This window comes from Herpailurus yagouaroundi, unplaced genomic scaffold (assembly GCF_014898765.1).
Source record: "Herpailurus yagouaroundi ecotype Mexico unplaced genomic scaffold, PumYag 28, whole genome shotgun sequence".
Lineage (NCBI taxonomy): Eukaryota > Metazoa > Chordata > Mammalia > Carnivora > Felidae > Herpailurus > Herpailurus yagouaroundi.
In genome coordinates this window covers 147,831,918-147,845,461 of record NW_024412376.1, presented here as the reverse complement: position 1 = coordinate 147,845,461, position 13,544 = coordinate 147,831,918, and the positions used below count along the sequence as shown (strand labels likewise).

General features: G+C 47.5%; 1 protein-coding gene across 1 annotated transcript; it reads left to right on the top strand.

The window, feature by feature from the left end:
• Positions 1-606: 606 nt before the first annotated feature.
• Positions 607-13,131, top strand: SMIM20 (small integral membrane protein 20). The gene is made up of 3 exons (XM_040486489.1): positions 607-816; positions 11,703-11,759; positions 12,498-13,131. Exons 1-3 carry the CDS (start codon positions 708-710, stop codon positions 12,533-12,535), a joined length of 204 nt encoding a protein of 67 aa, XP_040342423.1. The 5' UTR covers positions 607-707; the 3' UTR covers positions 12,536-13,131.
• The last annotated feature ends 413 nt before the right edge of the window (positions 13,132-13,544 follow it).

Below are 13,544 nucleotides of genomic sequence, written 5' to 3'. Positions count from 1 at the left end.
GGGTCAGAAAACATCTACTTGTAGCTTGGTCATTGAAACAACACTCCTCCCCCACTAGTCTTGGTCCAGAAGCCCCTGTGGGTCCGGTTTAGCAGCCCCCTGCAGGCCATCCTGGGGCAGGTGTATTGCCCCTTTGTGTCTGAATCCTTCAAACCGCCCTCAAGCAGGTCAACTGACTTGTCCAAAGCCGCACGGCCAAACCGGGTGTCCCTCACCTGCAAAATGGGCCTCCCGATAATGAGGATTAAATGAGGGAGCCACAGAGAGCACGCAGCTCGACACAGAAAGTCACTAAAATCAAATTAAGGCGTGGGGACAATGAGAAAGCGTGACTGGTAAAGGAGGGGGTGATAAAGGAGGTCAGGAGAATGGTGGGTAGAGCGGCTGAGGGGCAGGGGCGGCCAGAACAGGGCCCACAGGACCTAGCCATGCAAAAACTCCGCTCACCCCTTGGAAGGAGCGCCCCTGACTGGGTGCGCGACTCCGAGGCCCCGCCCCGGGCTGGCCCCACCCAGGCACTGGGGTCCCGCCCCCTAGCCCCACCTCTGTCCTACTGCACCCCGCCTCTCACCCTAGCCCCGCCTCCAAGGCCCGGAAGCGAAAGTCGTTCCGCCTCTTCCGAGCGGGGTCACGGTCAGGGCGCCGCGAGCGCGGACACCCTGCGTGCGGGGCTCTCAGCGGGACGGGGTGGTCCCCCGCCCGGCGCCATGTCCCGGAACCTGCGCACCGCGCTCATCTTCGGCGGCTTCATCTCCCTGATCGGCGCCGCCTTCTACCCTATCTACTTCCGGCCCCTAATGCGGCTGGAGGAGTACCGTGAGTGACCCGTGACCCCGCGCGGCGGCCTGGTCTCAGTAACAACCCCCCTCCGCCCCCCCCCCCCCCCCCCAGCCCGCACCTGTTCCTGGGGCGGTGGAGAGAGCTTGGCTCGGGAGTGAGGCAGGCCCGGGTTCGAATCCTGCCGTGTGCGGCTCTGTGACCGTGGACAAGTGACCTAATCTCTCACACTCTCAGCATCCTCCTCTATAAATGACTGTTTGTAATATCTAAAACAAAACCGTTTAGCCTCCACTGAGACTCCAAAGTGGTAACGAAAGCAGTCTGCACATAGTAGGTTGACACCAAATACTAGTTCACGCGCACAGGTAACGTTCGCTGAACGCTTACTGTGTGTCACATTAGGCACACATTGGATCTTTTAATGTCCACAGCCTCACTTTGGGGTAGGTATTAAAGCCCGTTTTACAGGTGGGAAAACTGAGGCTCCGAGAGGTTGTATAACAGGCCTAAGGTCACATAGCTAATATGTTGCAAGGCAGATATTCCAATCCTGGCCTGTGTCTCCAGGGCTTCTCCCGCACACGGAAACTGGGAATGGTGATATTGGAGGGAGGCAGATGGAACCCTAATCATCGTGAGCTTGAAGGTGTTTTTATTGCACTTCATTTCCATTCCCAGAGATGCCTTTGAACGGAAATGTTTCGAACCTAAACCCTTAACCTGGGTTTTTGAATTTTTCCTCTCTTTTTTTCCCTCAAATCTTTTTTCAGATTCTGCTGTCTTCCTTCATTTTAAGCGGGTTGCTCACATGACAATGGTGAATATCCTGGGAGTAATTTTCCTCCTTAATCATTCAAGTTCTATCATTCTAAAAGCCAAACTCTCCTTCCTTGAGACCTATACCTCAGCAAGGATTAGCACTTTGATACATCTGAAACCATCTGTCAGAGAGAAAATATTAGGCATTAGAGGCTCATTTTGTTCTCCAGGAAACCTGAATCATCTTGAAGATGGAAGAAGGCCAACCCTGCCCCTGGAGAATATTAGCGGAGGCTGAAAGCTTGGCGATTTGAAGGCAAAAGCTCCGTGTAAATGCTCTGCCCATTACAAATGCTACAACATTTGGTTTCTGGAGGCAGAGCGTTTTTAAGTACGCACTCCCATTTCCTTGTAGCTTCTTTTCATCAGGCAGGATTGAAATGGCCTCTGTGCATTCTGCCTTCCAGCCTGTGTCCAGGTACCCTGCGTCGGGGTAAACACAGGGCTGTGTGAAGCCCTGCATAATCTCGTTCCATCATCCTTCCTGCCTGGATGTCTGCCCCGGGCTGTTTTATTAGGGCATCGAGCGTGGGACAAGGGGCCGTGCGATGGAGCCCACTAGGAAAGTTTCAGTTAGGAAGACTAAAGCAGTGGCTCTCAGCTGGGGATGGTTTTGTCCCCCAGGGGACGTTTGGTTCTTTCCGGAGACATTTGTGCTTGTCACAACTGGGGGTGGAGTGGGGTGGTGTGAGGGAGCTACAGGCATCTAGTGGATAGAGGCCAGGGATGCTGCTCAACTTTCTGCAGTGCACAGGACAGGGCCCCGTGACAGAGAGTTGCCCCGCCCCAAATGTGCATGGTGCAGAGGTTGAGGAATGCTCATCTACATCAGATTCAAAAGGTGTGAGTTTGTGCCATGTAACCCAACACCGCCTCATAGGGATACCCTAGCATCTATGTTTGTCTGAGGTGCTTGAGACAGAAAATCCGGCCTTGTAGGCGAACGTTGAGAGAGCGTGGCTACAATATCTGCATTTTAACTGGAAAGCAGTCTACGCCTGCCCACTTTTCTGGTTCAATTTTAATGAATGTGGCCAACTCTTCTCTAAGAGTCCTAGTTGATTCTGTAAACAAGTAAATAATACGAGACAGCTAGTATTTATTGAAAATTTAGTATCTGTCCGCCTCTCTTCCAGGCACTTCATACATATTAACCCATCTAGTTTCTATGTGTTGCAGCTGCTGTGTGATCATCACTCCCATTTTGTATGTGGACAGTGTGTGGTATGGGACAGTTAAGTGACTTGCGCAAGGACCCAGAGTGGATGAGTCAGAACTGGGGTTGGAACCAGTGCACTTAGTCGACCCACCACCATACTGTCGGGGGGGGGGGGGGGTGGGCGGGGGGTTTGTCCGGGGAGGAAGGCAGGTGAGGGTCTAAATCCCTTACTAGATGAGAATCTTAACGTAAGTTCACTAACCTCCCAGAGCCCAGCCCGTGTCTTCCTCTGGAGCACTGGAGTTAACAGGACTGAGTTTACAGGTTTGGGGATGTATTAGATGAGATAACAGGTGTGGAAACACCTAGTATAGTATTATAGTAGGAATCCCATAAAAATGTTGAAAAAATAAGGAGCCAAAGGGCAGGGATATGAGACAAGGAGATTGAAGCAGGGCTGGCTGACCGGGCAGTAAACTGGGGCCCAGGAAGGTGAGGTGTCGGTGACCGGGCCGTGGGAACCTGGCGCATCTGGTGTGAGGATGGATGGAGTTGCAACTCATTTCAGCACCTTGAACTCTCATTCAGTTAGCTCCTTTTGCATTTTTTATAACATGGATTTTAGCACTTACCGTGTACTGGGTACTGTGTCAGGTGCCGGGTGTACATGACTGCACAAGACGGGCAGAGACTTCTCTCCACCTCCGTGTTCCCACCCTCATCCAACCCACTTCCCTCGCCCTCTCCTTGGACTCTGAGCTGGTCTCCCTGCCTCCTCGGGGCCCCAACTACTACTCCTTCTGTACCCAGCAGCCCCAGTAGTCTTTCTGGTTGCTCTTTTGTGGCTGATTTCTACTTGATTTGCATTTGTGGTTAAAGAACAAGGACTGTATGATTTTGATTCTTTGATATTAGTCACGGTTTGCTTTGTGGCTTAATACAGGTCAATTTTTGCCAATGTGCCGGTGTGCTTTAAGTGAGGATGTCATCTCGTTGTTTATGGAGTTCTGTGTGTGTCGATTACAGATCAAGCTTTTTAATTCTGTGACTTAGGTATCTTGAGGCCATTTTATTAGGTGCACACAATATAGAATACTCTGGAGACTTTTTTTCCAAGTATCATTATGTAAAGGGACCTCTTTATCCCTGCTATTCCTCACCAGCTGTATTTGGCCAATATTATAGTTACCAGCATTGTTTTGGTCAGTGTTTTCCTGGTATATATATCCTGTTATCTTCAGCCTCTGTTTGTCTTTAAATCTCATAACCAGCCTAAACTGGAATTTCAAATTCAGTCTGATAATCCCTTTTTACTGTTAGACTGAGCTCATCTTCATTTATGTTTACTGATGTATTTATATTTGTTTGCCTTCTTTATGTTGTGTTTTCTATTTATTCTTCTTTTTCTATAACTCTTTTATTTTCTCCTTTTCTGCCTTTGAGTTTTCTTTATTTTCTCCTATTCTTTTGAAAGTTTTACATTCTTTTGTGATTAAACTTTAAAGTTAGTCAATATCTTTATCCTCCTATGAAATATACGAAGACCTTAGAACGCCTCTCCCTGCCCCACACGCCCGGCCTGCCATGTGTTATTACTACTCCCCAGGCACTTAGGACTTTCAGAGTTTTGTACGGTCTCGGATTGTTTCTCCTTGCCCACATGCTTCACTCACCGAGCCCTACATCTCACTCTTTTCCAGTGTCAGTTTTCTTCATCCTGAGGTCCACCTGATAATATTTCTTTCATGAGCATTTGCAACCGGGAAGATTCATTCTTGTTTGTCAGAACATGTCTAGAACTCCGGTTTTCCCCGTGGCTGTTGGAAAGCCTGTCTCCATGCCATTTGTTCCTTGCATTTGATCATCTTTGCTTGCTGGATTAAAATAGTTCCACAGCCCTCTGCTGTCCCCAGCGTCTAGCCAGCGAAGCTCATGGAAGTATTTTAATCAGGAGGGTGAGTGAGGTGATCAGATTTCACTGTCACTCCGGGTCAAGGCTGGAAACAAGAAGGCCTTTTACAGGAAAGCTGTTCTGAGAGTAGGGGGAGGTGACTGTAGCCTGAATCAGAGGAGTGGTGTGGGACCGGAGACAAGTACTGAATTTGGGGGCTGTGCCTAAGAAGTAAACCCTCCAGGGTGAGGGAGGAGACGAAGGAGAATGACACTTAATTTCCAGGCTCTGGCAGCTGAGGAGATGGTGGGTCGTTAACTAAGAAACATGAGAAGGAATTGATTTGGGGAGAGGATGAGCGAGCTCAACTTTGGACGTATTGAGTTTTGGGGGTGTGGATGTGCTCTTGGAGATTCCCCGCAGGCAGCGGGGTGTGCTAGTCTGAACTGAGGCACTGGCCCTGGGCCGGAGCTGGATGGGGCAGTGGATCAGCACCGGCTGGGAGTCAGAGTCATTGTAGGTAAGGGCTTCCAGGCGGCACTGAGGGACTGAAAGAGATGAGCTGGCCTAGGACAGCACACAGCATTGCGTGAACACGGTTGACGTCCGGCGTGGTGAACACGGTCTTTGCAGAGCGAGTGGTCAGAAGAAAGAGAGCCTTCAAAGGAGACTGAGAAGGAACAGTCAGAGCAAGAGGATTGAAACCAGCAGAGGCTGTGGGGTCACAAGTCCCGAGAAGACAACTAACTCTTCATGAGAAGAGGGGTGGTCAGCAGGGTCAGGCTTCCCGGAGGCAGAAAGAGAAGAAGTGAAAATCCTCATGAGATTCCTGAAAAAGAAGGTGAAGGCCGTAGGGTTTCTTGTTGAGGATGCTCTCAGTGGCTTGGTAGTCGTCAGAGAGCAGGCTGCAGCGGACGGAAGAGCGGGCAGTGTGTTACGTTGACGAAAGATGTTCGCACAGCGAGGAGAATGCTATATTTGCAGCAGGTCAGGGGGTCTAGGGAGAGTTTTGTTTCAGGGAGAGATGGGACAGCCAAGAGGTGAGGTCTCTGATCAGAGAAAGATGAAGATAATCCGTAGAGTGACAGGTGGTAGGGGGTCTTGAGATCAGACGGAGGGGAGAGCCTTGGACCGAAGGCAGGCAGGACACCCCTTGCACCGGCTCAGGAGGGAGGGCAGGTATGGATGCAGCGAAATACAGGTTTGTTGTTGGGAAGTTGTGGGCACTTCTGGGTGATGACTTCTGTCCTCTTTGTAACGCGGCAAGCCCGGTCATCGGTGAGTGAGAGGCACCGCCCGCAGCCAGACTCGCTTGCTCTTCAAACACCGCCTTTGCTGAGCGTCTGTGACCACCCCCTCTGCCAGTCGTCTTGCGTTTGCTCTTTCGCTCCTGCCTTTCAGCCCCTCCTTCTTAGCCTCTCTTGGTGGGTCTTCCTCTTCTGACCCCCTTTCCTACATTTATATTCCCCAGGACTCTGGGCAGACGGAGGGGAAGGGCAGCGCAGTTCTTGGAAGGTCAGGGCAAGGTAGGCCACACATCCAGTCCTTGAGAAGCGGGGCCAGTGGCTGGCAAGGGAAGAGCCCACACCACGGAGGGCCCGAGTGTCGAGTCAGTGCCGGCCCTTCAGCCGGGCCAGCCTGACCAGTGGTGGCCAGCCTGGGTGGGCAGAGACCCCACCCCGTAAGCTACTGGAATGAGCCTCGAGGCAGCAGAAAAGAAGAGGAAGGCTGCTTAGATAAAATAAAGTCAAGGCGATCGCCCAGGCTTTCAAAGCCGGCAACCCACTCCCACGAGACCGCCTTGTTGGGTTTCACGTTGACATTCAGCGTGGTCTGCAGCTCTTTCACCGACTCAGCCGGACTTTGCTGAGTGTCACACGGATTACAGGGTCAGTGCTACACGTGACACTTCAGTACGAAATGAGCACTGGGGAGTCGGCATTGGCGTTGGCAGCCAGCGATCTCAAAGCAGAAGTACGGGGCCGGTTCTGTTGTGCTTCCGGAGGGAGTCCCAGATGATGCTTTTTAGCTCTCAGCCTGCTGGCACGGCGTGGTTTACTCGAGGAGCCCACGTTTCGGGGAGAGTACAGCTTCTGTAGCTAGGGCCTCATCGGCTTTGCGTCCTAGAGCTAGACCGTGATCCTGAACGTGGCCTTTTAAAAGTAACATGCACATTATACTCGCCTGTGAAATGGGACAGAATAGGATCGTTTTCTGTGATCCTGTTCGTTTTTAACTTTAATGAGATGTGCAGATGCATAAAATCGTAGAGTTCTGCCAGAAACCCTCTGCTCAGTCTCCTCGTTTGGGTGACTTGTCCAAGGTCACTTGGCACATTGATTGCTGGATGGACTCTAGACTCTGATTCTCTGACCGTGGCTGCCGCTTAATGATGCCTGTTTCACGTGCCTTTAAGACAGAAAAGAGTGCTTCCCAGCAGAGGGAAAGGTTACGGAATTGCTGTGAGACCTCACTGCCCTACCACCCGGCCGGTTCTTGTATTGCTGTACCTTCTGCCCCACCTGAAGTATGTTGTGTAGAGTCGGAACAGGGTTGTAAGTAATCACTTGTTCCAGAAATAATTCTTACCTCAGAAGGGCATTTTCCCCAAGATATGCCAGGTACTAGAATACACTTTTTAAAAGATTTTTTTTTTACGTTTTTTTATTTTTGAGAGAGAGAGAGAGAGAGAGAGAGAGAGAGAGAGAGAGACAGAGTGCAAGTGGGAAAGGGTCAGAGAGAGAGAGGGAGACAGAATCCAAAGCAGTGTCCGGGCTCCGAGCTGTCAGCACAGAGCCCGACGTGGGGCTCGAACTCACGAACTGTGAGATCATGACCTGAGCAAAGTCGGACGCTTAACCAACTGAGCCACCCAGGCAGGCGCCCCTGGAATACGCTTTTTCTCTCACCATAGAGTCAAATGCAGTGCAGACAGACTAAGGTCTTATTTTCCAACCGGCATTACAAAGCTCCCTGGGTTCAACCAGACTGTCTGGTGAGGAAATAAAAGTGTTTATAGTGTTGGGAGGAGTCAGTCCTTCCAGCGGCCATTTAGTCCCCCTCAGCCTCTGGTTCACACTTGCCACCATGGCCAATGTTTTTTTTTTTTTTTTTTTTTTTAAGTTTATCTAGTTTTTGAGCGAGAGAGTAAGAGAGAGAGAGCGTGCATGAGTCAGGGAAGGACAGGGAGAGAGAGGGGACAGAGGATCCAAAGCAGGTTCTGCACTGACAGTGGAGAGCCCGACATGGGGCTCGAACTACAAGCCGTGAGATCATGACCACTTGGTCCCCTCTGCCACTAGTTCAGTGGGGCACCAGAGCACATCCAGGCCCGGAGTACCCCACAGGCAGCTGGAGTGCAGAATGCAAACACTGAAAACGTAATTTTTAAATTTTTTATTTGCTATTTTAAAAAAAGATACTTTGGATACTTTGAAGTAATCGTAATGGCCCAGTCATAAGGAAGTGTAAGGACTTCCTAAAAACTTGTTTTGCAGTTGAATATTTTAGTTATTAAAAAAAAACATTCCAACCAACAGAAAAGACCTAAGAATAGTATGATAAATCCCTGTATCTTCATCACCTAGATTTGCCAGTTAACATTTGGCCACATTTGCTCCCCCCCCCATATATTATATTACAGATCTATACATTCATGCATACATACATACACACACATAATTACATCTACATATAATTATTAGTATTGTTTTGCTGAACCCTTTGAGAGTAAGTTTCAGGACATTGTGAGTTTTCATCCCCCAACACTTCCGCATGTATTTCCTAAGAACAAGGGCATTCTCTTACATAACCACAATGCAGTTATCCAGGCCAGGAAATTTAATGTTGACACAATGCTACTATCTCATATACGGTCCATGTTCAAATGTTGCCATTTGTCTGATTACTTCAGGTTTCGAGTTGCGTTTAGTTTTAACCGTCTGTTGCCAAGGAGAGACAGGGAGGCGGCGTCCTGAGACTGTTTTCTCACTGGGCACGGCTCCCAGGTCCTCTTCTGCACCTGCTTTTCAGCTTCTAGCTGCTGGCCCATCCCTCGGGCACCCTTGACCCTTATCAGGGGGTGCTTGGGAACACTCTTCCTTTGTTGCTTCCTTGTGAATGTGAAATTAACAAGTCACAGAGTGGAGCTGTTTCACAGTGTGGCCATTCAATAGAAAGATACATGTTTCACTTTCAAAGACTTAAAAATCATTAGGTGGATTCTGTCACTACAATACGATAATCAGCCTGTCCACATGCATTACCAGTTTTCATTAATAATGCTTGGCCCTTTGACTGGAGATAATGATCCTCAATTAAAACGACAAATCAAACCACTGCCTTAGCACCAGGGGGCAGAGTCGGGCTTGCTGAGACACTAGAGTGAGGACTTTTCTAACTGACATTGCAAAGCTCCAGGCCCAGTATTACATATTTGCGTCTTAATCATTTCACTCCTGATAGAAACATGCTCTCTACTGAAAAGTCAGTAATTAGCTTATCCTGATTTGTTCACATGGTTAAAGCCCTGACTTCTGCATTGCCCTTTTCCTGAGGTTCATAGACCCTTGCTGTTTCTCTTAATGGTGGCAAAATAGAAACTTAGCGGCAACTTCAGCAACGTGGACTTCTAACTCCTGAGGGACCAGTTTGTTTTCCTTTTAGCATATTCCGCATTCACAGATTTTAAAGTGTCTTTGTGTCATATCATGAATTTATATAAGACTGCTTTGGCTTTAGAGTATTTATAAAACATTAATGGATTAAAGAAAACCAGGGGATGTAGATAGGATGCTAATACCGGTTATCACTTGGTAGGAACTAGTTCAGCAAATCGGTTTAAATTGCCTGTCCAAGCCAAAAAAAAAAACGAGGTGGTTGCATAAGGACAAGGATTATAAAGAGATTATGGTCTATTTTAAATAAATCCTTAGCCTCTCTCCAACCTCATTAGCAATTAGCAAGAAGGTGTGAAGACAGGGATTCCGCTCTCTTCACTTGGTTCTCCATTGCATTGTAAGAGATTAGGACACAATTAGACATTCTGTCCTTGTTACCAAAAGTCAACTTCCTTTGGTGCTTGGCTGTCTGCCAGTGTCTTCGGCCTCGCGGTACCTGCCTCTTGGAGAATGTGTTCACTACAGCAGCATGTCTGATTTTCTTAAATCTGTGGCTAGAAAGCTTTCTGGCAGTTGATCTTTTTTTTTTTTTTTTTTTTTTTTTTAAGAGCCACCTCTTTCATAATACTGGCAAATGGACCTTTTAGGTGTGGACAGTTGTATCTGTTTTTGTTCCTGGCCCAGATGACAGTGTCGTCTTTTACTAGTTGGCATTTTCTAAGAGAGTCTTTGAGACACATCCGTACTTCGAGAACTTACATGTTGACCATACGGTAGGGCTCAACCCTACAGGAGTTTAATGTCTTAGGAAGTGAGATCGCCTTTTGTGTTGTTATTTTAGAAAACCTGACACTTGAGAGGCTCCGTTGTCCGTCCTTTGGCCTATCTTGGTCCAGAGGGTCTTGGTTGCCACTTACCTGCTACTTTGCAGAGAGGCCCGGGGAAACCATTGGGCCGTTGTCTGTAATGGCCTTCATTATGCTCCGTCTTCCCTCCGTCTCCCTCAGAATTAGATATCAAGATTCACATGATCCCTGTTGGCCAGTATTTTATTTGCCAAAGCAAAACTTAACATTGATGAAACTATCAGGTAGGTCACTTAGGATTGACTTTCTGTCACATCACTGGAGAAGCAGGTTCAATGGATATGCGATTTGGCAAATCCCCGTTCCTTGTACCTTCGTGCTTCTTGTAACTTTATGAGAATCCAGAGGCCAGAATAAAGAAAGCAGCCTAATATTCAATAAGAGCTGAATGTGGATTTCAAGAAACACTGTCAGCCTGATTAAAACAAAGGTCTGATTACAGCATTTAATTACTGTAATTTAGTAGTAAACATCCTTTGGCTCCAAGTCTTTCCCCCGAAAAGCCGCCATTTGTTTGTCAAGATACTTAAAATAATAAGTCTTTGTTTTCACAGACCTTGGGTTTATTCTCAACCACTTAGAAAGATGTGTCAGAGCGCTTGAAGCCCACAGACATAAAATGCCCAATTTCTCTTGGCCCTTGCCTGTTGGGCATCTCCAAAGAGGTGGGCTAAAGCTGCCGGAGCTGAACCTCGCTTACTAATTGGCACAGCACCTGCAATCAATTAGGGAAGCTTCAATTATCCAAACCGAAGCCACCCACCCAAAGATTAATTTTCTGCTCTATTTCCTATCAAAAACATAGCATATTTAGCTCTGGGTCTAGTCCTTCGGCAGAGCGCATTTGAGACATAGAAACTACATCGTTTTCTTGTTAATTGTACTTGTTCCTTCAATTCAGCAGCCTTCCCCTCATAATATCCCACCCACTAGCTCTTTCAGAATTGTTCTTTTTCTGTTGTTTTGTTGCCTTTCCAAAATGCTGAGATCACCGAGAAAAGCTGCTAGTTGGGAGCTTTTTTTTTTTGAAGTATGGCTCTCTTTTCCTTTATTGAAAATAGCCAGTCTTTCTGCTCTATAGGATTGAACTTCCATCACATAAAAGCTGTGAGTTCTGGGGTCTCTGAATTTGGTAGCACTCATGTATATTGTTTCCAAATTGTCCCCTGCATGTCATTGTCCCATATAAATAGAAAGATTTCTACCACCATGGTCCACCCACATCTACCTACCTACCTTTCCCTCCCTCCCTTTCTTTCTTTCTTTCTTTCTTTCTTTCTTTCTTTCTTTCTTTCTTTCTTTCTTTCTCTTATTTATTTTTGAGAGAGAGAGAGAGCAAATGTGAGCAGGGGAGGGTCAGAGAGAGAGAGACAGAGTATCCCTAGCAGTCTCCGCCCTGTCAGCACAGAGCCTGACTCAGGGCTCAAACTCATGAACTGTGTGTGAGATCATGGCCTGAGTCAAAATCAAGAGTCAGACACTTAACCGACTGAGCCACCCAGGGCCCCTCACCATCCCCCCCACCCCCCAGCCTTTGTAAAGAGCAGTTTTTCTTCTGTGTTTTTTAGAGAAAGAGCAAGCCATAAATCGAGCCGGTATCGTTCAAGAAGATGTACAGCCACCAGGTAAACTTAAAAATCAAAGCAAAATCTCATTTGTACCGCTGTGGGGGGGGGGGTGCTAGATGGTGATTGTGCTGTTCCTTGCACACCCGTGGCTGTTCTATGGGTGCACCCCAAGACTTCATTTTGATATTTCACCCCAGAATGTTTTTTGTAAGTTTGCACGTTCCCTCTTTTGCATTTGATAAGTAGGCATGAAAACCTCACAAGTGTGCGATTGAATACCAAGTGTGAATAGCTGTTCTGCAGGCTTATTTCCAAGCACCTAGTTAAACACTAGCCTCACGGGAAAAGGCTGTTTGCTTGTGAACTGTTTTAATTGATACAGAATTCTGCTTTATACAGAGGCTCAAAAGCTCCCTTTGTGGCTGACTAGTTAGTTACGTTCAGATGATCCAAGTTGAGTGAGAATGAGAAGTTTCCAGTTTCTTAACTAAAACTCTTGTAATCTGTGGCGGCGTTCTTTTTTTTTTTTTTTTTTTTTTTGTTTAGTTTTTGTTAACTAGGCCAGATACGTCGCTTCCTGTTGTGCGGCCATGTCTGAGCCATTTTGAAATCTGTCATGGCGGCCATGGCCTCCCAGCCGTCACTTTCCAGGACTCTGGCAGCTTACCCGCACTGTCTCAAACTATGTGGGAGTTGCGCGACTCAATTCTGAGGTCATTTCGCTTGTTTGCCGTTGAGGGAAGTGGTAGGAAGTTTAAAAGCGAATCCTGTTTTGATTCACGTTTCTTTCTCTAGGGTTAAGAGTGTGGTCTGATCCATTTGGCAGGAAATGAGAAGGCTATCCGCACCTCAATTATGAAAGACACCTTCTTGCTTTCGATTCTGCAGCAAGTACAATAAACGGCCTCGCTACAGAACGATGGCTGGAGAAGAAAAGTCTGTAAGGCTGAAAATAAGAGCGCCGTGCATAAGGATTAATATTTCCCTTCTTAGGTATCAAAAGAACCCTGGAGCAAATCACACCATTAGGGAGGTTTTCATGATTCGCTTTACTTTCTAAAAATGAAGCTGTCTCACCCAGCTGTGTTTGGAGGAGTTCTACTTATTATTCAGTCTCTGCTGCTCTCCTAGCCGAGCTGTGATGTGCATGCAAGCAGCCAGTGGACTCGGGAAGGCCCTAGTCTGTGTTGCCGTTTCCCAAATAGGAAATTTCAGTGGCACGCCACCGTGCTGAGCAGCCCCACGGGGCCCTTTGAAAATGGGCAGGTTGATAAAACTCTTTGAGGGCAAGGTGCACCGTACTCCTGAAGAATAACCAGTTCAGCTTAACCGTCTTGTCGGAGGCTGCCGCGTGTTGGGGTAGAAATCCGTGTTGCATTAACAGAAGTGAGAATGTGTGTATTAAAATGGATCTGTTCTTAATTCACAATGGTGTAGGTTTTGTTTGTTTGTTTGTTTGTTTGTTTGTTTTGAAAATCCTTTATCAACTCCGTAAGTTACAGTAAGAAGCCCTGTTTGGCTGGACGGTGTTTGACTAGATGTTCGGCGGCATGGCATTTGTCGTTGTGTCTACAGGTAAACATTTTCAGGGTAAATAGCACATTTGTTGACACAGGTGACTTGTTGCTCACGGTGTCCTACCAGGGACCCCACCGGGTGCTGCAGAGAGGAGGGTGAGTATACCTTTGTCCCTCTGGTGCTCAGCCTGGCCCCTTACTAGATTATACGCCTTTGAAGAGATCCCTCTTTTTCACCTTCAGGTTTCTCAGAGTGCCTTGCACATTACCGTAGGTTCTCCTTAGACGAGCTGCCTGATGACATCATTTTATTACTGTGAGCTGG

Coding starts and splice junctions, on each gene's coding strand:
- SMIM20 (XM_040486489.1), top strand. CDS start 708: ATGTCCCGGAACCTGCGCACCGCGCTCATCTTCGGCGGCTTCATCTCC. Junction 817..11,702: donor AATGCGGCTGGAGGAGTACC/GTGAGTGACCCG, acceptor TGTGTTTTTTAG/AGAAAGAGCAAGCCATAAAT. Junction 11,760..12,497: donor AGAAGATGTACAGCCACCAG/GTAAACTTAAAA, acceptor TTCTTTCTCTAG/GGTTAAGAGTGTGGTCTGAT.